This window comes from Globicephala melas, chromosome 2, assembly GCF_963455315.2.
Source record: "Globicephala melas chromosome 2, mGloMel1.2, whole genome shotgun sequence".
Taxonomy (NCBI): domain Eukaryota; kingdom Metazoa; phylum Chordata; class Mammalia; order Artiodactyla; family Delphinidae; genus Globicephala; species Globicephala melas.
In genome coordinates, this window is record NC_083315.2 from 85,389,732 (window position 1) to 85,415,955 (window position 26,224).

The 26,224-nt window shown below is 37.1% G+C and overlaps 1 protein-coding gene across 1 annotated transcript in view; it reads left to right on the plus strand.

Annotated features, from left to right (window-relative positions):
- Positions 1-26,224, plus strand: part of SECISBP2L (SECIS binding protein 2 like) — a 62,306-nt gene that overhangs the window by 15,503 nt on the left and 20,579 nt on the right. The window contains exons 5-15 of the mRNA XM_030842917.3: positions 806-1,035; positions 1,330-1,354; positions 1,695-1,810; positions 7,542-7,676; positions 9,146-9,226; positions 9,770-9,937; positions 10,079-10,220; positions 13,519-13,688; positions 14,459-14,591; positions 16,378-16,540; positions 18,548-18,768. Of these exons, the coding sequence (XP_030698777.1) occupies positions 806-1,035; positions 1,330-1,354; positions 1,695-1,810; positions 7,542-7,676; positions 9,146-9,226; positions 9,770-9,937; positions 10,079-10,220; positions 13,519-13,688; positions 14,459-14,591; positions 16,378-16,540; positions 18,548-18,768 (1,584 nt within the window). The remainder of the gene's footprint in view (positions 1-805; positions 1,036-1,329; positions 1,355-1,694; positions 1,811-7,541; positions 7,677-9,145; positions 9,227-9,769; positions 9,938-10,078; positions 10,221-13,518; positions 13,689-14,458; positions 14,592-16,377; positions 16,541-18,547; positions 18,769-26,224) is intronic.

Below are 26,224 nucleotides of genomic sequence, written 5' to 3' on the forward strand. Positions count from 1 at the left end.
GGCATTACCAAGCAAAGTTGAATATTATGTGTATCCCCTAAGGCCTAGCAGTAATAATCTTAGAGAAACTTCACGTGCACACACACACACTTATATGTCTATATAAGAATGTTTACAGCAGTATTGTTGTTAATAGCAAAACCCCAAAACAACCCAGGTGTCCCATCAGTGGTACAAAGGATAAATGCATTTTGGTATATTCATACACAGACATTTTAGATTCCAGTGACCTTAATGAATTACAGCCACATGCATCAGAATCTCAAAACCAGTCACTGTTTGGAGGAGGAGGTAGCAGCAGGGAGAAGCAAGTCATAGAAGAATATGGACAGTATGATTTCATTTTAATAAAGCTAAAACTGCAGAAGTATATGATTTATGTTTTTGGAATACAAAAATCCTTGGTAAATCTAGTTTAAAAAGTGAAGGAATGGTAAACACAATTCAGAATAGTGGCGACCTCTGAGGGAGAAAGAGAATGCAGTGGTGGAGGAGGCATGCAGTGGACTTCAAAGGATTGGTGATGTTCTATTTCTTAAAATAGGTAATGGTGGTTTGTTTTAATTATTCTGTAATATTAATTATGCAAATATTTTAGTTATACAAATATTCTCTTTTCATACTAAACACATTTTATAAACCAACTTCTCAGGAACAGCTTACCTTTTGATGATCTTTTCAAAAGTTTTCACCTGTTTTCTCTGTTTACAAAGTTAGGTATCTTTGTTTTCTTACAATTTTAATGATAACAAGAATTGATCAACTTGTCCTCAAAAAGAGTTGTCACACTTTCCTTGCCTTACAGATTTCCCATCAGACATCGCTAACAAATCTCTCTCAGAGAGCTCTGCCACGATGCTCTGGAAGGCCAAAGGCAGGAGGAGAAGAGCATCCCACCCTACTGCTGAATCCTCTAGTGAGCAGGGGGCTAGTGAAGCTGACATTGACAGTGATAGTGGCTACTGCAGTCCCAAACACAGCAACAACCAACCTGCAGCTGGGGCTTTGAGAAATCCTGATTCTAGCACCATCAGTGTATGTGGCATTACTTTGATTTCCTCATCAGTCATCTGTGTCAGTATTATCTTTGTGTCCTCTGCTAAAGCTGAAGTATCTATTTTCATGAACAATTCCTATAATAATAGGATGGTTAAAAATGTGTTTTGTATGTTTTATTATTAATATAAGAATACTCATTTATGCAGAAGTATTTTTTCGAAGATTATAATAAGCATGCTTCACACTAGATGGAATTATGAAATGTTTTGCAAGGTATATGGTGTTTACTCTTAAGCGGAAAATAATTGTCTTTTTTGTTTCTATTTTTAGCATGTGGAATCATCTATATGTGCAGGTACTTACTTTCTGCATAGTGTTTTTGCTATACTTTCTTCTTTGTCCATGTCACAGCTTTGTTTTTAAGCATGAAGCTTGCTGATGCTGCAGAAAAATTAGAAATCTTCCAAGGAAATTCAAGTTAATTTGAAAGTATAGTTTTGTTGATGAAATTGAGAAAATTCCAGCTAGAGGTATTCTGAAAGATGACAACTTGTATTACTAAGAACTGGAATACCACTTAAAGTTTATGGAAAAATTTTCAGTATTACATTTATAGTGACTGAGTTTCAGTATGTGAAGTTAGGGGGCCCTTTAGGTTTTGACATCTTTATATTTTAAAATCTCATTTATTACAGGTGGTGTAAATTGGTCCAGTGTAACTTGCCAGGCAACTCAGAAAAAACCTTGGATGGAAAAAAATCAGACATTTTCTAGAGGTGGAAGGCAGGCTGAACAAAGAAATAATTCACAGGTAATTTGGATTAGGTTGGAGAAATTTGAGTAGTGTGAGATGCATTATTATAAATGGTATAGTGGTTTTGAAGGGCAGTGTCCTTAATTTTTGGTGATACATATTGTGGTGTTTAAAATAACATGATATCTGTAACTTTTAAATGGCTTAGCCAATAAAATTATTATTTAAATAATGAAACAAAATGGCAAGATGTTGAATGTAGGTGGGATGTATATTGTACCATTTTCTACTTTTCTATATTTAAGAAATATATTTGTATATTTTATAATTTTAAAAAAGAATATTCTCCAGTCCTGCTTCATCTTCTGTGACTGTTTCTTATCCATATAAAAAATTTAAAGCATTTTAATACCTCAAATACTGATTCTTTGAACTTTAGGACTGTAGCCTTGTCCACGTGTCTTTAGTTGACTATAAACACCACAAGCCATACTCGGTGCTTGTTGCAGTACCATAGTGATGGCTGCCTCTGCCATAATGTGGCCAGACGGGGCAGCTTCCTGGTCTTGGGGAGCAAGACCTAGCTGCAGTACAGCAGAGCGAGTTACATACTGCTACGAACTTCCAATAATTGTCTTCCTGTGTTGGTTGTCTGTGAAATCAGGGAGGTGTTAAATGGTCAGTATTTTTCCTTTTTAATTTTTAGATAGAGTTCCTGGATTCCTTAAATCTAGTTAAGGAATTAAAGTTACCATATGAATAGATCTGGATGAACTGAAGTGAGAGTAAGTTACTAATGGATTGAGGAAACCGAATACTTGCTGGTGTGCCTTTGCTTCCCTGAAATGAAGTACTTCAGATGTACCCTAATGTTAATTAGGCTGTCGGGAAAGCAAGTAGAATAATGCCCTCTTCCCTATGGTTATTGCAAAAATGAGTCATTGTTGTTTGTGGCAGGCTTGTGAGGCAGTCTAGCTTTATTTGATTAAAAACAAAAGAGCTAAAACAAGACTTGTTCGTATAGATGAGATAAACAAAATCTACGGAATGTTTGGTTAAGGACTGAAATTTTATATTGAAATCGTAACTACTAGACCTGCCAAGTTTGCAGTCTCATTATTGGTACTTTTGGTATCAGTAGCCCACTAGAGAGGAAATAATACTGATACAGAAAAACGTTTTATCTCTGCCTCAAAACTGATGCAGAATGGTGAAAAAACACAGAACTTTCAATTATAGAAACGCATAAACGTTTGTTTATTTTGTCTCCCTTCATTCCAAAAGAACTGGAGCCAGATGTTGAACAATGTGTGTGTTTTCTTTTCTACTTCTGAGGCTTTGTTATACTTTTCTTAAGTGTGTAGCTTGATTTTTGATATGCAGAACCTTTTTTTTCTTTTAAGTCAAAATATTTTCCCCCTTTGCAATTTCTGATTGTTTTTAGGCTTAAAAAGTCTTTTAGAAATCTAGTAAATATTCACTTGTATTTTCTGCTTCTTTTTTACAGGGTAATGTTTTCAAACCCTTTTTATCTGAGGTTTTTTTTTGATGCATGGTACAACATAATGAGGTCTATTTTCACAGTAAACCAGTTGTCTTAACATTGTAATCCATTATTTTTTCTGATTTGTGCTGCCCTTTTAGTCATTTGCTAATTTCTTATGTCTTGGGTCCTGTTTCTGGGCTTTTTTGTTCCATTTTTCAGATTTTTGCACCTGTACCATGCTGCTTTAACTACTGTACAATGCAGTGCTTTTTAATGTTTTTACCAGTGTTTTAACATTTGAAACAGCAGATTTTTTCTATACTGTGATGTACCCTTAATTGTAAATGAGGGACAGAATGTAAAAACTTAAGTTTTTAAAAATGGCTTTATTTTGTGAATAGGTTGAAAAATAAAGTATATGAAAAAGGTTATACAATGAACAATCTCATTTTTACCGTCTCCACTTGTCGTCTTCTCTTCCCTATATCTGTGTATTTTCCCAGAGTTTTTTTTTTTTAACAACTCCTAATGTTGTATGGATATATCCTTGTTAATTTCTGAAGTCCTGTCGTTGGACACTTGAATTATTTGTAAACTACTGCTGTTAATAGATGTGCTGCAGTATTAATTAGAAATCTGTGTGTATAGCAATAGAATAAATTCCTAGATAAGGTATTGCTGAGTGAAAAGATAAAGTCATTTCTGTTATTTGGTAAATAACACCAGATTGTACCATTTTGCATTCTCACCGATAATGTGGAGGGTGCTTATTTCCAAGTAGCCTCAGTAATCATGTGTTTTCAAGATTTTGGATTTGTGCCAGTGAGGGAGGAATAGTGTATTAAAGTAGTTGAGTATCTTTCCATATGTTTAAGGGCCGTTTGTACTTTTCTGTGAACTTGTCATACTCTTTGACCATGTTTTGTATCTTGATCTATTTCTCTGTTTTTGTACATTAAAAAATTTTTTTTAATTTAGAAATTTTTATTTTTCTTGGGCCGTGTGCCTTGTGGGAGTCTCGTTCCCTGACCAGGAATTGAAGACAAGCCCCCTGCAGTGGAAGTGCGAGTCCTAACCACTGGGCCGCCAGAGAATTCCCTGTGTACATTTTTAAATCAATTTGATCAAGCTCTTATCAAATTTTTTTAATTTCTGGGAGCCGGTAGTCTGTAATATGAGTTGAAAATATTTTGCTAGATTTTCATTTTTGACTTTGCTTATTATTATTGCCATATACAAGTTTCTTTTAAATAGCATTAAGAAGTTTATTTTTATAAAGGATTTTGCCTGTTTTCCTCCAATGTGTTTATGCTCTTGTGTTTTTTTTACATTTAAATCTTTATTCCATTTAGAGTTTGTCTTGGTGGGTGTTGTGAGATATGGGTCCTATTTTGTATTTTTCAAGTGGCTACCTAAATCTCCCAGCACCATCTATTGACAAGTCCATTACTTCACCTATTTGAGATAACTACCGTTATCACCTATTAAATTTCCATATATATTGAAATCTGTTTCCAGATTTTCTGTTTTGTTCCATTGGTTTTTAAACTAATCTATCAACTTAGGGAGAATGGATTGCCTTTATGATATGGCATCTTTCTAGAAAAAAAAAGTCTTCCTGCTTTTTTTTTTTTTCTTTAATTTTTTGGCCGTGCAGTGCGTCATGCAGGATCTTAGTTCCCAGACCAGGGATTGAACCCAGGGCCCTTGCATTGGAAGCGAGGAGTCTTAACCACTGGACCGCCAGGGAAGTCCCCGTCTTCTTATTTTTGAGTTACCTTTTTGTGTTCTTCAGAAGTATTGTATAATTTTCTGAAAATAAATTTGTACATATTCCTCATTTGTCAGTTCCTAGTATTTTTCTTTTTTGTTATGTAAGTGGAATATAAACACCTGAATCTTTAGATACTGATTTTGTGCTAGTCATTTAAGAATCTTAATATGTAGTTGTAGCTGTAGTTTCTGCTTTCTTCCCTGTGCCCACTTTCTAGCAACAAAACTCTTTTTTCTTAGAAGAATTTTTTTAAAAGGGGGAGTTATTAGTTCATTCCAGGAGGTAATTGAAATACTTGCATATTTGGTCCTCATGAACTTTGTTGGGACCATTAGCTTGGGGGTTTTAACTTAATCCTGGAACTTTATGTGTCCAAGTACAAGAATCAAGTTGCATTTATTTTTTTAAAAAATTGTTTTTATGTTTGTAACAACATTAATGCATATATACTAAGGCTGGTTTACAACAGGGCTTACATTTTTTTCTTTTCTTTTTTTTTTTTTTTTTTGCGGTACGCGGGCCTCTCACTGTTGTGGCCTCTCCCGTTGCGGAGCACAGGCTCCGGACGCGCAGGCCCAGCGGCCATGGCCCACGGTCCCAGCCGCTCCGCGGCATGCGGGACCCTCCCGGACCGGGGCACAAACCCGTGTCCCCTGCATCGGCAGGCGGACTCCCAACCACTGCGCCACCAGGGAAGCCCAGGGCTTACATTTTGATATAATTATAATGCTGTTTGGAGGGCAGGTTTACATTTACTTGTTCGTGATAGTGACTGTACAAAGAAATGAAGAGTTCTACTCAAGAATTATTCTCTTGCTTCTATTCATCCCAATATTGGGGCTTGATTATTGGTTTTCATTTCAGTGTTAATAATTTATGTGAATTCAGTTGTTTCTTTAGTACCTAGACATTGTAAATTGCATTTGTTTTAGCATCCTTGTATGAGCTGCTTTTTATGAGCCAATTTAAAAAATATTTTATTATGAAAAATTTTAAACAGACCTTAAAGTTGAAGCAATTTTATAGAGACCATTCATATAGCTACTAGCTTGATGCTATCGAAGATTTTACAGAAATTTGCTTCATCACATATGTATTCCTCTGTCTCTCTCTCTATCCATGTTCATGAGTTTATTTTAAAATGAGGTAAATATTTAAAACCATGGAACTGTTGGGTACCTGACAAATTATCAAGTTTCTTAACAGATACTTATAGGTTATAGGAAGTAGCCCCATTGTGCATATTCTAAGGAAGATTACATTTGCTATATGACTATCTTCTGGCCTATATAGTTCTGCCATACAGCCTACTTCCCAAGAAAGTATAAAAATTCTGTTTCTTAAAAAAAAAATTATGTTTCTTATCAGCAAGTCTTTTTAGACCAGTTGCTTAGCATGGGAATTGCTAGGTGCTTCTAGGTCTTTGTGTGCATATTTTTGATTTAATAATCCAAAGTCTATACAACAGCACCTTCAGTCCAGGTCTGCTTCAAGTTCTGTATATTGTTAGAATTCTTGGGTAACTGGTAAAGAGGATCATACTTTTCACATCTTATCTAGGTGTCATGGTTCAGAGGCATTTCACCTAAGTTGCATTAGGTACTTAAGAGAGGGAACTTGATTGTCTTAAGATTCTTAAAGTGCTTAATGTGTTTTTTTCTTGCTTTTATGACAGTTGAACATTTTGCAAATGGGTCAATAGAATAATAATAATTTATGTGATTGAATGACAATTTTATTCTTTTAAATCTGTTTTCTTATAAACAAGATTTAAAATGTTTAATATTTCCTAGGAATTAAAAAACAATAAAACTACAGATATTAAAAGACCTACGATAGTTTTATAAAAAGGTAATACTCAGTTTCTCCCAATGGTAATAACATCTTGCAACTATAGTGCAGTATCACAACCCTGATATTGACATCAATATAGTCGATTCAAAACAGATCCATTACTGCAAGGATCCCTCATGTTGCCCTTTTATAGCCAAACTCCCCCTTCCCTTCCCCACCAGCCTCTCCTTAACCCCTAGAATCCACTAATCTGTTCCCCCTTTTTATGATTTTGTCATTTCAAGAATGTTGTATAAATGAACTCATACAGTCTTTTCAGGATTGGCTTTTTTTCACTTGCATCGTTTTCTGGAGATTCATACAGATTATTGGGTATTTCAGTAGTTTGTTCCTTTTCGTGACTGACTGCTGTTTTATAGGATGCATATACTACAGTGAGTTTACTCTACCAATGAAGGATATCTGGGTTTCCAGTTTTTGGCGTTACAAATAAAGTTGATATAAACGTTCATGCACAAGGGAAAAAAGTAACATGCACTGATTATCACATTTTTGTATTTTCATTATAATGACCTTATTTGTCAAAAGTTTTAACCTTTTGTAATAAGTTATGCACTTTATGAAAATTCATTGTGCTGTATACTTTGGGGTACATTTCTGTATGTCATACTTCAATAAAACATTTTACTTAAAAGTAACATATTCCCTCCCCCCTCCCCCCGGGGTTTATTTAGGTTGGATTCAGATGCCGAGGACATAGTACTTCCTCAGAAAGAAGACAGAATTTGCAAAAGAGACAAGATAATAAGCAGTTAAACCCCAGTCAATGTCATAGAGGCGACCCAAATTCCGAGTCTTTATATTTTGAGGTATTTTTTCAAACTGTATATTGGTATAGTACAATTATTGCCATTAAGAAATTAATTAATTTTTCTTACATTATGATAAGTACTTTTTATGTCTTAACATGTGACTGCAAGTAGATTGTAAGTTACTTAGATGTATTTGTCTTATCATTTTTGTCTTGGTTATATATAGTTAGTCTAACATTAACTTTATTAATGTTTATTTTCATAAATTTTTGTCGTCAGTATTCATTTTGAGGTAACATATGGAGGTAGAACTTAGTTTTATGTGGACTTCACCTAGTTTGAAACTTTCTTCCTAACTTTTATTATGTTTGTTGAATCTATTTGTTAAGTTTTCAAATTTGAACAGTTCAATCTAGTCAATTTGTGCTGCTAGCCGGGGGAGTCTTGAAGAAGGAAGATAAAAGGCTATTTTACTTTTTCTAATAGGCAGACAGTTTATATTCTAATTGCAATGTTTCTATTATTCATCTAACTGGTGCTCATTGGAGGCCTGTTGTATGTTTAAAGTAAGATGCTCTGCATGATACATTAAGGTGAATAAACACACTACCCTTAGGGAGGTTGCTGTGTAATAGAGGAATGTAGACATGTACACACCTGATACTTCTTGGGTGTGGTTGAAGTTGAAAGGAGAAATAAGTCCCTTTGGGTTTGAGGCAGGATAGGGATAACATTTGGAATAGGTTTTAAAGAATGAGTAGAATTTGATTGCGTCAAGATGGTGAACAAACATCCCAGGCAACTCATTTTTGTTATATAGTTTCTATAAAATGAGTTAATAGATGGAGTTTAAATATGCTTGAGGCCAGAGGTTTCAGATGAATAATATGTTAGATAAGCTTAGTAATTGACCTAAAGGACTTGAGGCTTCAGTTCAAGTAGTGTATCAAGAACAGTACATGTGGCAGATTTTTTATTTGCACTTAATCATATGATTGGTTCCATACTTATATTTACTTAAAAATAATAGATATAAATTTCAGTGTAAAGGAGGATATTGGTTAAGAAATTACTTTGAATAGGGAATTTATTTTTATTTTTTCACTTTTAATGTTATTGACTGGTGTATGTAGTAATGGGACAGGGAATATATTAATGAAATTCATACTAAGCCATTTGTTTAAAATCTTCTCAAAATTATGTGAAATGTGATAAAATCCTTTTTGAATTTCTTTTCATTTACTTACCCACCTTAGGGTAGAATTATTAATAAAAATGGAATAGTAGATGCAGAAATCTAAAGGATGGACACGTGTGGATGTATCCCCATCCTTGAATAATCAAATTAGCTATGTTTTAGCATGTGAGAAATGAGATTTCCTTTTTAAGACTGACTTTAAATAGTTTAATATTGAGTTAAAAAATTACTTCCCTGTCATATCATTACTCTTAAGCATTATAAATGTTGTTCTTAAGAGTTTATTGCTTTGAACTCTGTTTTTACTTAAAACGTGGAACTATTTCAGGATGAAGATGGATTTCGAGAACTAAATGAGAATGGAAGTGCTAAAGATGAGAATATTCAACAGAAACTTTCTTCAAAAGTAGTAAGTGACTCTATTAAAAAAAATAAGCAAAATATTTGAACATCTTTTGAGCTATGGCAATGTTGAAAAGAAATATTACAGCTAAGTATAAAGACTTGTAGGGCAGCATGGTATAGAAGAAGCGCTGTATTTAGTACTGATCTTTAGTATTTCTTCTCAGCATAGCCAGAACAGAGACACTGTCCTTTGAAATCCATAGTTCCATTACAGACAAGGAAATACCATTAATTAAATGACATCATAAACCATATAGTCCATGCTAAAATTTCCCCAGTTGTTGCAAAACTTTACCTTGGAGTTATTTTGTTTTCAGTCCAGGATCCAGTCAGTTATCACCTATTGCATTTTGCTGTTTTGTCTCTATTATTTTCCAGTCTCCCTGTCTAGAATGATCCCACCATCTCACTCTGTTCTTTATGTAATTGAATCTTCTGAAGAGTCTAGTCCAGTTATACTGTAGAACGTCTCACATTCTAGATTGTCTTTCCTTATGATTAGACTTTTATGGAATCACTAACAAATGTTTTTCTCTGGTTATTGTAGTTGGATGATTTACCTGAGAACTCACCAATCAATATAGTTCAGACACCAATTCCCATTACAACCTCAGTTCCTAAACGTGCAAAAAGTCAAAAGAAGAAAGCTTTAGCAGCAGCCCTTGCCACAGCTCAAGAATATTCAGAAATAAGTATGGAGCAAAAAAAACTACAGGTATGTATTCATTTTTATGAACAAATATGATAGTTTATTTGGTAGGTTTTGGGGGATGGATGGAAGACTGACAAATATAATTATCTTAAATTGTCACATTTTCATACTAAAATGAAAAATGTTTTCATGTTTACCTTGCAGGAAGCTTTATCAAAGGCAGCTGGGAAAAAGAATAAAACACCTGTACAACTAGATTTGGGGGACATGTTAGCAGCTCTGGAAAAACAACAACAAGCCATGAAAGCACGGCAAATTACTAATACCAGACCTCTGTCATATACAGGTGATATCATTAATCCTGGCAATTTGCTATTTGGCTTTTGGAAACTGTTAATCTTAATTATATATACCTACAAAAATCCAGAGTCTGATTACTCAGCAGCTTCTCTCCTGCCACTAGTAGCCTCCTAACTATTACCTACCTTTCATTCCCCCTAACCCCCAGTCTGTCTTAAAAGGAGCGCTCTTTTTCAAATATAAGTTCAAAATCCTCTAGTAGCTCGTCATCTCACTTGGAGCGAAGCCAGGGTCCTAAGTCATATCTTAGCTGCTCCTGTTAACCTTTCTGCCCTCATCACCATTCTCCCCGGCACTCACTGCTCTAGCCACGTTAGCCCCCTTGCTGTTCCACAGACACATCCAACGTGCTCCAAGCTCAGTGTCCTTGTGCTTGCTCTTTCCTTTACCTGGAACTCTCTTCCCTCAGGCATCAGTATAGTTTGTTCCATCAGGTCCTCCAGGTCTCTGTTCAAATGTCGGTTGGTATATGTTATGAACCAACCAAATTTTTCTTCTTCAAAGGCGTCAATAAGAATCACAAGTAATTTGGCTCTATAACTGTTAAATTATCCAATTTAAAAGCAAATGGAAAACATAGGAGTGTTAATCAGATTTTGTGTGTATGTGTGAGAGAGAGAGAGAGAAAGGGAGACAGGGAGGGAGAGAGAGGGAGAGAAGTGGGGGGAGGGAGGACGAGGAGGGGAGGGAGGGAGAGAGAAAATGAGCTGGCTTTCTGCTGAAACAGTAATTTATATTTTAACAAACCTCGTCAGAGTTACAGCTCAGCACCTTTGACATGCTCCCTCATTTCTTTTCATAGTCTTTGTATTTAGAGGATGAGGAATAAGATAAAGGAAAGGGAAAGGCACCAACAAAAAGCACTGATGTTGAGGGGAAGAATGGAATTTTCTTTCCTCGGTTCCTATGTAAAGGGTCTACTGTTTTTAAACAAAAATATAAGTAACAGTTTATAACTTTAATCGTGTGTGCAAAATGTTTAAACCTATAGCTAGTTAACATCCGGTATGAACCTTAGCTTTGAGTAACTGTTAGTAAAAATAATACTGAGTGCATACTGAGCTTTAGAGTTGCATGCTGTTGAGATGAGGGACGTGGCAGTAACATCTCACTAAGAGTAAAGGACTCTAGGGGATGGAACTGAGTTAGTGTTCCAGAGGCAGTGTGGTCTAGTGGCTGCATGCAGGGGCTTTGGAGTTGAGCTGCGTCTTGATTCCTGTTCTTCCATGTTTTTCCTTGGCAAGTTATTTAATCTTCCTGTGCTTCACTTTCCTTACATTAAAATGGAGATAATACAGTACCTGCTTCTGGATTGTTTTGAGGATTGAATGAGATGATACATGTAAAGTGCTTAGAAGAGCGTCTGGGTTATAATCATTCAATAAAGTTTAGCCAGTTATTTTGGGAAAGAGATTGTTAGCCTGTGATAATTTCAAGTGGCTTATTATTACAACTTTGGTTTGTTTAGCACATTAATATATACAAATGTAGGTATCTACATGCAAAGTGTGGTGTCAAGAACTGTGGAATTACAGATAGGATTAAGATATACCTGTGGTCAAGGAGTTTATAATCTAGTCTGAGAGAAAGACGTACCCACATAACTAATAAAAAGCAGTGCCTTAGGAAAGATACCAGCAAAGTTTTATGAACTTATAGAAGAAAGAGTGATTTATGTCAACAGGGATGTATGTTACAAATGCCTTCATATATGATAGCATTTGGACTGGGCTTTAAAGGGGGAGTAAGATTCTTGACAGATGGAAGTGAGATTAATCTCTAATCTATCACCAGTGTTTAAATTGGGAAGTGCTGATTACAAAGAAAGCAGCTTTCTTGGGAAGTCCAAAAGAAGGACGGGACTGTGGCAGAGATGTAAAAGGATTTTAATGAATTAATAGGGTTTTTTAATTGATGGAATGTGGAAACAGGTCAAAGATGACTCCAAACTCTCTGACTTGGAGGACTGTGGTGGGGGTTAGGTATATGACGATACGAAACAGGATAAGGATCACGGAAGAAGAATTTTCTTGGGAAGAACAGACTCTGGCCCTGTTGTATTTGAAATGCTGGTTAGGGAGGTCCTGGTGGTTCCTATTTAACTTATAGTTAGGTATGTGCAGTTCAGGTTAGAAGTCAGTGAATTTCAAATAGAGATGATTGTTGTAGCTGTGGAAATATATAAGATTGTCAGGGGAAAGAAAAATTAGGAAAAAGATGTTCAGGGATAAAGCCTTGTAGAATGCTCAGAGTTAAAAGACAGAAGGAAGAAGAACCAGAAAAACAGGTTTGAGAAAGAGTGAGAAAAATAGAATGTAATGTCACAAAAGGTGAGGATAGAATTTTGAGGAAGAGGTTGTGGTCTTTGGTAACAAATGCTGCTTTGCTCTAGAATAGAGCAAAGAATCAGAGTTAGATTTGGCAGTTGCAAGGTTTTATGTGATCTTGGCAATAGCAGTTTCAAGAGAGTGGGTAGGGCGGAGGCCAGATTATAATGATTTGGGAAGTAATGAGGAAGAAAGGGGAGTGATGGTATCTTAGAAGCCTGTTAGGGGAGAGGTTTTGTTAGTTTGCCTGTTTTTTCTTCCTTTTATATAGAGGAGATTTTTAACTTCTTTTGGGGAGTTAGGGAAAAGAGTCAGGGGTCAAGTCAAGGAGGAACTTGAAAGATGCAAGGGGAAAGTAATAGAGCAAAATCCTTGAGGAATTAATCTTGAGATGGAATTATGAGAAGAGGTGGTTGGTAAGCCTTCGGTGGGAGTAAGGATGCCTGCTGCCTCCTCTCAGGTGGCTTAGAAGTTTATATTGGAAAGCATCTTAGGGAAGTAGCAGGAAAGCTTTTCTGCTAGAGTGAGAGAATTGAGATTAGAGGCTAGGTCTGCTGAAGGATGGGTGGTATCCACGGGAGAATGAGGGTAACAATCAATCAGGCGTAAAGGAATTGCTGAATAGTACTGAGAGTGCAGCTAAGAGGGGGAAATCATCATTCTTTACTGACAGGCTGAAATGAGGAGAGGAGTGATAGACTACTTATCTTATGTAAGGGTCATTGTTAGATTCATTAGGAATAAGGAGAGGTACAGAGTTTTGAAATTTCAGAGGTAGAATGGTTCTTTGGAGCTGTATCTGAGGGATACTGCACGGCCATATACTGCTCCTGCTGTTATGATGTCTGTTTTCCACAAGAAGAGGATGTTGTTGTTCTTATAGGTTTATTATTAGAAATTTTGAAAATATGTGGAGTTGGCCATAATAGTAAAACTAATGTTCTTGTTTGTTTTTAGTGGTCACTGCAGCTTCTTTTCACACTAAAGACTCTACTAACAGAAAACCCTTAACCAAAGGTCAGCCCTGTTTGACATCCTTTAATTCTTTGGACATTACTTCCTCTAAAGCGAAAAAAGGAAAAGAAAAGGAAATTGCAAAACTAAAACGGCCCACAGCACTTAAAAAGGTAAAACAAAACCTGGGGATATTTATTTTACAGTATAAAAAAGGGTTTAAATCGTTTTGCAAAAGTAGTTGTGGCGTTTTGGCCAACTGATTATTGTGAAAAGTTCTTAGACATGCATCTTTATGATGACTAATTAATTTAAGGTTGGGGATCTCAGCATCATGACTATCTTTCTGTGTTGACCAAGGCCCTGGGGAACGAGTTCTGTCTATAAGTTTAAAAGAAAAAGTTAAACATTTAGGTATCCAAAAACTTGAGACCCTAGGTATCAGAAGCCTGGGATTCTAGTACTAACTTCAGTACTTATTGTGTAGTTTTAGCAAACCTTTCTTATCCTCATCTTCTTTATCTATAAGTTGGGTATAATATCTGCTCTGTTTAACTCAGTACTGTTATTAGGAGGAGTGAATGAGATGATCTATGACCAAATAAATCTAACGTAACTATGTGACCTGGTTTCCAAAGGTTTTATTTTATCCATTTTGGGGGAAACCCTAGTTTGTCTACTAGGATTTAAAGAATGAAGCAAATGTAGTTTGATAGCTCTAGTATTATATTGCCTTCCTTTATTTTGGATATAGTACTTCCTTCAACTGCAGTGCCTAAAATTACATTTACCTTTTTGCCAGTCAGTTTCTACATAGCCAACCAAAATCCTTACATCCATTTTTTAAGTGAACACTACTATTCCTGTGTAATAGTGACCATTTTAATCATTCAGTACATACTTAAAGAGTAATTAGTAATTAAAGACTGGTAATGACTTTTAGGTTATTTTGAAAGAAAGAGAGGAAAAGAAGGGCCGTTTAACTGTGGACCACAATCTTTTGGGATCTGAGGAACCAATAGAAATGCACTTAGATTTTATTGATGATTTGCCGCAGGAGATTGTTTCCCAAGAAGGTAAGATCACCTCTTTCCCCCTTCTTCTTATAAAATGGTCTGAAGTATTTTAATTAGTAGGTAACAACATATCACTAGTTATTCTCCTAAATATGCTCCATATTTTATCTAAATTTTTTAATCTTTGAGAGTGGTTTCTTTTGAAGATGCTTCTATAGGGAGATACTTAAAGGGCAGGGAGGCAGGTGTTACATAGTAGGTCTATGGCATTTTTGAAGCTTAAATCCTGAATTTGTTGTAAACCCTCATAACTATGATCTTACTAATGCATCCTCTGTAACTGTCACAGTTTCTTTCATCTTGCCTTCTTTTGTATCTAGAACACAATTGACTTTCTTTGCAGGACTACAGTTGACCCTTGAACAACGCAGGTTTGAACTGCACAGGTACACGTGTACACAGATGTTTTTCAATAGTAAATACTGCAGTACTACTCAGCCATGATTGGTTGAATCCACAGATGATAGAGGAACTATGATACAGAGGGCGGACTATAAATTATATGAGGTTTAAATCCCCATATTGTACAAGGGTCACCTGTATATTTTATTGAATTGCTTTTGTTGATTTTCTTGCTTGCTTTTGTGAAATTAATACATATGCCACAATGAGTAGAGAATTGCAAAGCTTGTTGTAGTGTAGAGTCCAGTTGGTCAGTAAGATTCAGTCCCATACAATGGGTAGCCAGCACATGATTTCAGATGGGACCTCAGCAAAACTGCAGATGCCTTCTAAAATTTATACTACTGTGGAAGAAAGATTTTAAGAGAAACCTGACTAGGTCCCTATTTCTCCTGGTATTTATTCTTCAACTTTTGGCAAAACATTTAAATCTGATTTACATATAGATTTAGTAGCAGTGTTCCCTTGTGTTTAGAAAATAAGTTTACTACTTCTAAGAATTGTTCGGTTAGGGTTCTCCTTTACTCTCAATTAAGTATCATTGCCTTTGTATTCAGGTGTATCTGTTTATGCATTCCTTCAACAAGTGTGTGTTGAACATCCATCATATGTACTTCAGTAAGTGGGGTAGGGATGGGAAGGTCAGGAAATGTCATAAAGATATATAGTGGACTGGCCCTGTTACAAAAAGTTTACAGTCCAGTAGAGAGATAAGATATATGTGTAACTTTGCAGATTAATGGACTGGACAAATACTAACTCATTTCCTGAGTTTTAGAGCTGTTTAGAAAAGAAGCAGTAACTAAAGGTGGCAGTTGAGTCAAGAGGTGGCATCTGCAAACGTGGCTGCCTGAGCACAGGAGCAAAGACCAAATGAAAGAGAAACTGGGGTGGTGCCTGGAGAACTGGGAGTGGTGTGGGGAGAATGAGTGAGGTAGAATTCATCATTGCCAGCAGCAATGGGAATTTTTAGACAGTTAAAAAAAATTATTTCTAAGAAATAGATGGAAAAATAGAGATGAAGGAGATGGGTAATATGATCTGGAAAGAGTGCAGGAGCGGATACATACGTCTTTTGTTCTTCAATTTAGATCCCCTGGGAATACATGTTTTAGATAACTTGGCCTTCTTGCATCTCTTCTGTGGAGACTTGTAGGATATGCTTGATGTTTTTCAGAGTATATTTTAAGACATAATAGGAAAATTTGATTTTTGTAGTATATGAGAAATGTTTGTGATACGAACAATGCCCAACTTGGTAGCTTCTGGAGAATTTGGAAGTGATAACAAAAGGTAACTGCCATTCTAAATTATGTTGAAGAGTATAGAGCTTTTCAGCATTCAGAATTTCTAAATTCTTTCCCCTCACCCCACGTCTCCACAGATGCTGGACTGAGCATGCCCAGTGATGCATCTCTCTCTCCAGCAAGTCAGAACTCTCCGTACTGTATGACACCTGTGTCACAAGGCTCTCCGGCTAGTTCTGGGATAGGCAGTCCAATGGCATCTTCGACAATAACCAAAATCCACAGCAAAAGATTTAGAGAGTAAGTTTTAGTCTCATTATTGAGGTTGAATAGCTTAGGTATCTTGACTGTAGCTCTGAATATAATACTGTCATTCTTTCTTGGTGGGTTGAACAGATAGAATACCAAAGATCTTTAAGTTCTTTCAGATTCTGTTTAACAACGGGTTTTATTATATGGAAAGTATTTGCCTTCCGTCAGCTGTCAGTGTTCACGTAAAAGTGATTTGACAGTAAATACATTCTTTTTATATCAGCTAGTGTTTATACCCATGAAATTTTACCTCTTACAGCTTATGTATTATATAAAATGTCATACTGTGACATTTTTCCTCTCCAAATGCTTTTGCTTTTTTGTTTATATTATTGGCCCTTCAAAAAAAACCTCTCTAACCAATTAATAACAAGTTTCTAAGATCCTCCTACATGTAGTGAACCTGTTACATAAACCTATTTGTTTTTGTTGTTGTTCTTTTTTTTTTTTTTTCTTTTTTGCGGTACGCGGGCCTCTCACTGTTGTGGCCTCTCCCGTTGCGGAGCACAGGCTCCGGACACGCAGGCTCAGTGGCCATGGCTCACGGGCCCAGCTGCTCCGTGGCATGTGGGATCTTCCCGGACTGGGACATGAACCCATGTCCCCTGCATCGGCAGGCGGACTCTCAACCACTGCGCCACCAGGGAAGCCCTAAACCTATTTGTTTTTAAGCATATATTTCTAAGTTTGAAAATGCCCATCTTTGAAATTAAGTTTACCTATGAAAGAATCCCAGGGTGAAGGTAAAATGTGTGTGAATCCAAACCACATTGGTTTGTTCTGTTCCTTTATTGTTTTTGGGCAAATACTTATTGCCTAGGTTTGGGAAGTTAATTAAATATCACAGATGTGTGACAAAGGAAATACTTGGAGAATAAAATCTTACATATGTGTGAAATAAACAGCTTGGAAGAAAAGCAGAGTGAAGAAAATTGCGTTTTTGATGTTTTATTCTTCAATTGCATTCTTTAATTTTGTATACTTTATGATAAGCTTTCCTCAGCCTGTCCAGTTATATCTTCTGTTCTGAAGTAATGTCATACTTGCATTTATTTAAACACTTTTCACATAAACATTAACAAAATTTCCAAAGCAGAACATTTTTTTTCACTAAAGAAAGGCAGACCTAGATTTTCCCACCATATAATGTATCAGTAATTTAGAACTGGTAATTTGCTGGCCCGGCATTCCTAGATTAGAAATTTTACCAATTTTCCTTGTTAAGTACCTGCTTATGGTAGAGATAGATTATGGATGAAAACTAGCAAAGTGGAATAGGTAAGTTTACTTAAACTAGAATGAATGACTTCCTTATCCTTGAAATTAAGTACTATAGTGGCCTCACACTACTTGCTTTCTGGTTTTTGCATTGTAGCCATATATGATCTCACAAAGAGCCTCATTCAGTTACTTTGCCTGATATAAAGCCATATGACTTTTACCTCAAGACCTCTTTGGTTTTGGCTTCAGTTTAACTACTGAATTCATCCGCTGTAACCATAGATTTTCAGAGGTAGAGGGACGATTGAGACTGTCATCCGTAACTCCTTATTTTTATGGTTGAGGAAGCCAGTGCTGGAGACTGATTTATCCAAGTGTGGAGGATGAATGGTTGGTATTAGGGCATTCAATTAGCATTTATGAAATTAATTTGTTTCTTATTAGAAGCATCTTTAGTATTCATTGGAATGAAATAACTTTATACATTATCTCCTTACCAAAAACATTATACCTGTTTATCTAATAGCAAGTTAACATTTGATTTATATCTTTAGGAATTTAATAATTGGGTGTTTGATTAGTACTTCCCCAAGGTTAATCTATCCTTTGCATAAAAGCTGATCTGTTGTAATTCAGGAAAACTCTTCTGTTTCTCTAATTGACTGAAGGATTTAGGAGATTTTTCAAGACTTGATTTTTTAATGAAAAACTTTACTGGATGTATTTTTTTCCTAAAATAATTTTATAATTACCTACTTTTGGGTTCCTTTACAGGTACTGTAATCAGGTTCTTTGTAAAGAGATTGATGAATGTGTGACTCTTCTTCTTCAAGAGCTTGTCAGCTTCCAGGAACGCATCTACCAAAAGGATCCTGTAAGAGCAAAAGCGAGGAGACGGCTGGTCATGGGTCTAAGAGAGGTTACGAAACATATGAAGTTAAACAAGATCAAATGTGTTATAATTTCTCCAAATTGTGAAAAAATCCAGTCCAAAGGTATGAACATTTTACTTTCGAAGTGTTTTGATATTTATGTAGTATAATTGTAGAATATGCAGTGAATTTTAAAGTGGAAGCCATATGTCTTCTTTAGCAGAGTTTAGGTATAAAACATAATACTGAACATGAAGAAAGAAAATGAGATGTTTCAGCACTGGAGGTAGAGTAATAAAATTGAGATCAGATTGTAAAGAAGATCCCCATTTATGAACATTAGTGAAGGATTTAGTTGGGGCCAACCAAGTGTCCGCTGTCTTGTGATAGACCAGAGTGGGAACTACTAAGTAGGCATTTCTTTATCTCTGCAAATATATTCTACTTTATTTTTTTTTAACATCTTTATTGGAGTATAATTGCTTTACAATGATGTGTTAGTTTCTGCTTTATAACAGAGTGAATCAGCTATACATATATATATATATATATCCCCATATCTCCTCCCTCTTTTGTCTCCCTCCCACCCCTCTAGGTGGTCACAAAGCACTGAGCTGATCTCCCTGTGCTGTGCGGCTGCTTCCCACTAGCTATCTGTTTTACATTTGGTAGTATATATAAGTCCATGCCACTCTCCCACTTCGTCCCAGCTTACCCTTCCCCATCCCCATGTCCTCAAGTCCATTCTCTACGTCTGCGTCTTTATTCCTCTCCTGCCCCTGTTCTTCATAAAAATTTTTTGTTTTTTTGTTTTTTTTTTTTTGGATTCCATACATATATGTGGTAGCATACAGTATTTGTTTTTGTCTTTCTGACTTACTTCACTCTGTATGACAGACTCTAGGGCCATCCACCTCACTACAAATAACTCAATTTTGTTTCTTTTTATGGCTGAGTAATATTCCGTTGTATATATGAGCCACATCTTCATTGTCCATTCATCTGTCGACGGACACTTAGGTTGCTTCCATGCTGACTATTGTAAATAGAGCTGCAGTGAACATTGTGGTACATGACTCTTTTTGAATTATGGTTTTCTCAGGGTATATGCCCAGAAGTGGGAAAGCAGGGTTGTATGGTAGTTCTATTTTTAGTTTTTTAAGGCCTCCATACTGTTCTGCATAATGGCTGTATCAATTTACATTCCCACCAACAGTGCAAGAGGGTTCCCTTTTCTCCACACCCTCTCCAGCGTTTATTGTTTGTAGATTTTTTGATGATGGCCATTCTGACTGGTATGACGTGATACCTCATTGTAGTTTTGATTTGCATTTCTCTAATGATTAGTGATGTTGAGCATCCTTTCATGTGTTTGTTGGCAACCTGTATATCTTTGGAGAAATGTCTATTTAGGTCTTCTGCCCATTTTTGTATAGAGTTGTTTGTTTTTTTGATATTGAGCTGCATGAGCTGCTTGTAATTTTGGAGATTAATCCTTTGTCAGTTGCTTCGTTTGCAAATATTTTCTCCCATTCTGAGGGTTGTCTTTTCATCTTGTTTATGGTTTCCTTTGCTGTGCAAAAGCTTTGAAGTTTCATTAGGTCCCATTTGTTTATTTTTGTTTTTACTTCCATTACTCTAGATGGTGGGTCAAAAAGGATCTTACTGTGATGTATATCATAGAGTGTTCTGCCTATGTTTTCCTCTAAGAGTTTTATAGTGTCTGGCCTTACATTTAGGTCTTTAATCCATTTGGAGTTTATTTTTGTGTATGGTGTTAGGGAATGTTCTAATTTCTTTCTTTTACGTGTAGCTAGCTGTCCAGTTTTCCCAGCACCACTTATTGAAGAGGCTGTCGTTTCTCCATTGTATATTCTTGCCTCCTTTATCAAAGATAAAGTGACCATATGTGCATGGGTTTATCGCTGGGCTTTCTGTCCTGTTCCATTGATCTATCTTTCTGTTTTTGTGCCAGTACAATACTGTCTTGATTACTGTAGCTTTGTAGTGTAGTCTGAAGTCAGGGAGCCTGATTCCTCCAGCTCCGTTTTTCTATCTCAAGATTGCTTTGGCTATTTGAGGTCTTTTGTGTTTCCATACAAATTGTGAAATTTTTTCTTCTAGCTTTGTGAAAAATGCCAGTGGTAGTTTGATAGGGATTGCACTGAATCCGTAGATTGCTTTCGGTCGTATAGTCATTTTGACAGTGTTGATTCTTCCAATCCGAGAATGTGGTATATCTCTCCATCTGTTTGTATCATCTTTAATTTCTTTCATCAGTGTTTTATAGTTTTCTGCATACAGGTCTTTTGTCTCCTTAGGTAGGTTTATTCCTAGGTGTTTTATTCTTTTTGTTGCAGTGGTAAATAGGAGTGTTTCCTTAATTTCTCTCTCAGATTTTTCATCATTAGTGTATGGGAATGCAAGAAATTTCTCTGCATTAATTTTGTATCCTGCTACTTTACCAAATTCATTGATTAGCTCTAGTTGTTTTCTGGTAGTATCTTTAGGATTCTCTGTATAGTATCATGTCATCTGCAGACAGTGACAGTTTTACTTCTTTTCCAATTTGGATACCTTTTATTTCTTTTTCTTCTCTGATTGTTGTGGCTAAAACTTCCAAAACTCTGTTGAATAATAATGGTGATAGTGGGCAACCTTGTCTTGTTCCTGGACTTTGAGGAAATGGTTTCAGTTTTTCACCATTGAGAGTGATGTTGGCCTTGGGTTTGTCATATATGTTGAGGTAAGTTTCCTCTATGCCTACTTTCTGGAGGGTTTTTATCATAAATGGTTGTTGAATTTTGTCAGAAGCTTTTTCTGCATCTATTGAGATGATCATATGGTTTTTCTCCTTCAATTTGTTAATATGGTGTATCACATTAATTGATTTGCATATACTGAAGAATCCTTGCATTCCTGGGATAAACCCCACATGATTGTGATGTATGATCCTTTTAATGTGCTGTTGGATTCTGTTTGCTAGTATTTTGTTGAGGATTTTTTCATCTATATTTATTGGTGGTATTGGCCTGTAATTTTCTTTCTTTGTGACATCTTTGTCTGGTTTTGGTATCAGGTTGATGGTGGCCTTGTAGAATGAGTTTGGGAGTGTTCCTCCCTCTGCTATATTTTGGAAGACTTGGAGAAGCATAGGTGTTAGCTCTTCTCTAAATGTTTGATAGAATTCACCTGTGAAGCCCTCTGGTCCTGGGCTTTTGTTTGTTGGAAGATTTTTAATCACAGTCTCAATTTCAGTGCTTGTGATTGGTCTGTTCATATTTTCTATTTCTTCCTGGTGCAGTCTCAGAAGGTTGTGCATTTCTAAGAATTTGTCTATTTCTTCCAGGTTGTCCATTTTATTGGCATAAAGTTGCTTGTAGTAATCTCTCAAGATCCTTTGTATTTCTGCAGTGTCAGTTGTTACTTCTCCTTTTTCATTTCTAATTCTATTGATCTGAGTCTTCTCCCTTTTTTTTTTTTTGATGAATCTGGCTAATGGTTTATCAATTTGGTTTATCTTCTCAAAGATCAGCTTTTAGTTTTATTGATCTTTGCTGTTGTTTCCTTCATTTCTTTTTCATTTATTTCTGATCTGATCTTTATGATTTCTTTCCTTCTGCTAACTTTGGGAGTGTTTTGTTCTTCTTTCTCTAATTGTTTTAGGTGTAAGGTTAGGTTGTTTATTTGAGATGTTTCTTGTTTCTTGAGGTACGATTGTATTGCTATAAACTTCCCTCTTAGAACTGCTTTTGCTGCATCCCATAGGTTTTGGGTCGTCATGTTTTCATTGTCATTTGTTTCTAGGTGTTTTTTGATTTCCTCTTTGATTTCTTCAGTGATCTCTTGGTTATTAAGTAGTGTATTATTTAACCTCCATGTGTTTGTATTTTTTTTACAGATTTTTTCCTGTAATTGATATCTAGTCTCATAGCTTTGCGGTCGGAAAAGATACCTGATACGATTTCAATTTTCTTAAATTTGTCAAGCCTTCATTTGTGGCCCAAGATATGATCTATCCTGGAGCATGTTCCATGAGCACTTGAGAAGAAAGTTTATTCTCTTGTTTTTGGAGGGAATGTCCTATAGATATCAATTAAGTCTGTCTTGTTTAATGTATCCTTTAAAGCTTGTGTTTCCTTATTTATTTTCATTTTGGATGATCTGTCCATTGGTGAAATTGGGGTGTTAAAGTCCCCTACTGTGATTGTGTTACTGTAGATTTCCCCTTTTATGGCTGTTAGCATTTGCCTTATGTATTGAGGTGCCCCTATGTTGGGTGCATAAATATTTACAATTGTTATAGCTTCTTCTTGGATTGATCCCTTGAACGTTATGGGGTGTCCTTCTTTGTCTCTTGTAATAGTCTTTATTTTAAAGTCTATTTTGTCTGATATGAGAATCGCTACTCCAGCGTTCTTCTGATTTCCATTTGCATGGAATATCTTTTTTCCATCCCCTCACTTTCGGTCTGTATGTGTCCCTAGGTCTGAAGTGGGTCTATTGTAGACAGCATGTATACGGGTCTTGGTTTTTTTTCCATTCAGCCATTCTTTGTCTTTTGGTTGGAGCATTTGACTGGAGCATTTAATCCATTTACATTTAAGTAAATGGTTGGAGCATTTAATCCATTTACATTTAAGGTAGTTATTGATATGTATGTTCCTGTTACCGTTTTCTTAATTGTTTTGGGTTTGTTATTGTAAGTGTTTTCCTTCTCTTGCGTTTCCTGCCTAGAGAAGTTCCTTTAGCACTTTCTTATAAAGCTGGTTTGGTGGTGCTTTACCAAAGCAAAGAATTTGGTGAATTCTCTTAGCTTTTGCTTGTCTGTAAAGGTTTTAATTTTTCTGTCAAATCTGAATGAGATCCTTGCTGGGTAGAGTAATCTTGGTTGTAGGTTTTTTCCTTTCATCACCTTAAATATGTCCTGCCACTCCCTCTGGCTTGCAGAGTTTCTGCTGAAGGATTAGCTGTTAACGTTATGGGGATTCCCTTGTATGTTATTTGTTGCTTTTCCTTTGCTGCTTTCAATATTTTTTCTTTGTATTTAATTTTTGATAGTTTGATATGTTTCTTGGTGTGTTTCTCTTTAGATTTATCCTGTATAGGACTCTTGGCGCTTCCTGGACTTGATTAACTATTTCCTTTCCTATATTTGGGAAGTTTTCATGTATGATCTCTTCAAATATTTTCTCAGTCCCTTTCTTTTTCTCTTCTTTTTCTGAGACCCCTATAATTTGAATGTTGGTGTGTTTAATGTTGTCCCAGTGGTCTCTGAGACTGTTGTCAATTCGTTTCATTCTTTATTGTGCTCTGTGGTAGTTATTTCCACTCTTTTATTCTCCAGGTCACTTACCCATTCTTCTGCCTTAGTTATTCTGCTATTGATTCCTTCTGGAGAATTTTTAATTTCATTTATTGTGTTGTTCGTGATTGTTTGTTTGCTCTTTAGTTCTTCTAGGTCCTTGTTAAGCGTTTCCTGTATTTTCTCCATTCTGTTTCCAAGATTTTGGATTATCTTTACTATCATTACTCTGAATTCTTTTCCAGGTAGACTGCCTATTTCCTCTTCATTTGTTTGGTCTGGTGGGTTTTTACTTTGCTCCTTCATCTCCTGTGTGTTTTTCTGTCTTCCCATTTTGCTTAACTTACTGTGTTTGGGGTCTCCTTTTCGCAGGCTGCAGGTTCGTAGTTCCCGTTGTTTTTGGTGTCTGCCCCCAGTGGCTAAGGTTGGTTCAGTGGGTAGTGTAGGCTTCCTGGTGGAGGGGACTAGTGCCTGTGTTCTAGTGGATGAGGCTAGATCTTGTCTTTTGGTGGGCAGGACCCTGTCTGATGGTGTGTTTTGGGGTGTCTGTGACCTTATTATGATTTTAGGCAGCCTCTTTGTTAATGGGTGGGGTTGTGTTCCTTTCTTGCTAGTTGTTGGGCATAGGGTGTCCAGCACCGTAGCTTGCTGGTCGTTGAGTGGAGCTGGGTCTTAGCCTTGAGATGGAGATCTCTGGGAGAGCTGCTTTTTTTTTTGTGGTACGTGGGCCTCTCACTGTTGTGGCCTCTCCCGTTGTGGAGCACAGGCTCCGGACACGCAGGCTCAGCGGCCATGGCTCACGGGCCCAGGTGCTCTGCGGCATGCGGGATCCTCCTGGACCGGGTCACGAACCCGCATCCCCTGCATCGGCAGGTGGACCCTCAACCACTGCGCCACCAGGGAAGCCCTCTGGGAGAGCTTTTGGTGTGTGATATTACGTGGAGCCAGGAGGTCTGTGGTGGAGCAATGTCCTGAACTTGGCTCTCCCACCTCAGAGGCACAGGCCTGACACCTGGCTGGAGCACCAAGACCCTGTCTGCCACACAACTCAGAAGAAAAGTGAGAAAAAAAGAAAGAAAAAAAGAAAGTAAATTTATTAAAATAAAAAGTGCTAAAAATAAGAAAAATTAAAAAGTAATTAAAAAAAAGAGAACGGGCAAAGAGAGCAACCAAATGAAAATACACATCCACCAGTGATAACAAGCACTACAAACTATATTTAAAAAAAAAAAATGAAAAGAACAGACAAAACACTAGGACACATGGTAAAAGCAAAGCTATACAGACCAAATCACACGAAGAAGCATATACGTACACACTCACAAAAAGAGAAAAATGAAAAAAATATATATATTGTTGCTCCCAAAGTCTACCAACAAAATTTCGGGATGATTCATTGTCTATTCAGGTATTCCAGAGATGCAGGGTACATCAAGTTGATTGTGGAGATTTAATCCACTGCTCATGAGGCTGCTGGGAGAAATTTCCCTTTCTCTTCTTTGTTCGCACAGCTCCCGGGGTTCAGCTTTGGATTTGGCCCCACCTCTGAGTGTAGGTCCCCTGAGGATGTCTCTTCCTGCCCAGACAGTACAGGGTTAAAGTAGCAGCTGATTAGGGGGCTCTGCCTCACTGAGGCCCGGGGTGCGGAGGGGTACGGAATGCAGGGCGAGCCTGCGAAGGCAGAGGCTGATGTGCCATTGCAACAGCATGAGGCGCGCTGTGTGTTCTCCTGGGGAAGTTGTCCCTGGATCACGGGACCCTGGCAGTGGTGGGCTGCCCAGGCTCCTGGGAGGGGAGGTGTGGATAGTGACCAGTGCTTGCACACAGGCTTATTGGTGGCTGCAGCAGCAGCCTTAGCATCTCATGCCCATCTCTGGTGTCTGTGCTGATAGCCGTGGCTCACACCCGTTTCTGAAGCTCCTTTAGGTGGTGCTCTGAATCCCCTCTCCTTGCACACCCTGAAATAATGGTCTCTTGACTCTTAGGCAGTTCCACACTTTTTCCTGGACACACTCCCAGCTAGCTGTGGCACACTAGCCCCCTTCAGGCTGTGTTTACACAGCCAACCCCAGTCCTCTCCCTGTGATCTGACCTCCAAAGCCCGAGTCTCAGCTCCCAGCCCCTGCCCGCCCCGGCGGGTGAGCAGACAAGCCTCTTGGGCTGGTGAGTGCTGGTCGGCAGCGATCCTCTGTGTGGGAGTCTCTCCACTTTGCCCTCTGCACCCCTGTTGCTGCGCTCTCCTCCGTGGCTCCAAAAGTTCTCCCCCTCCACCCC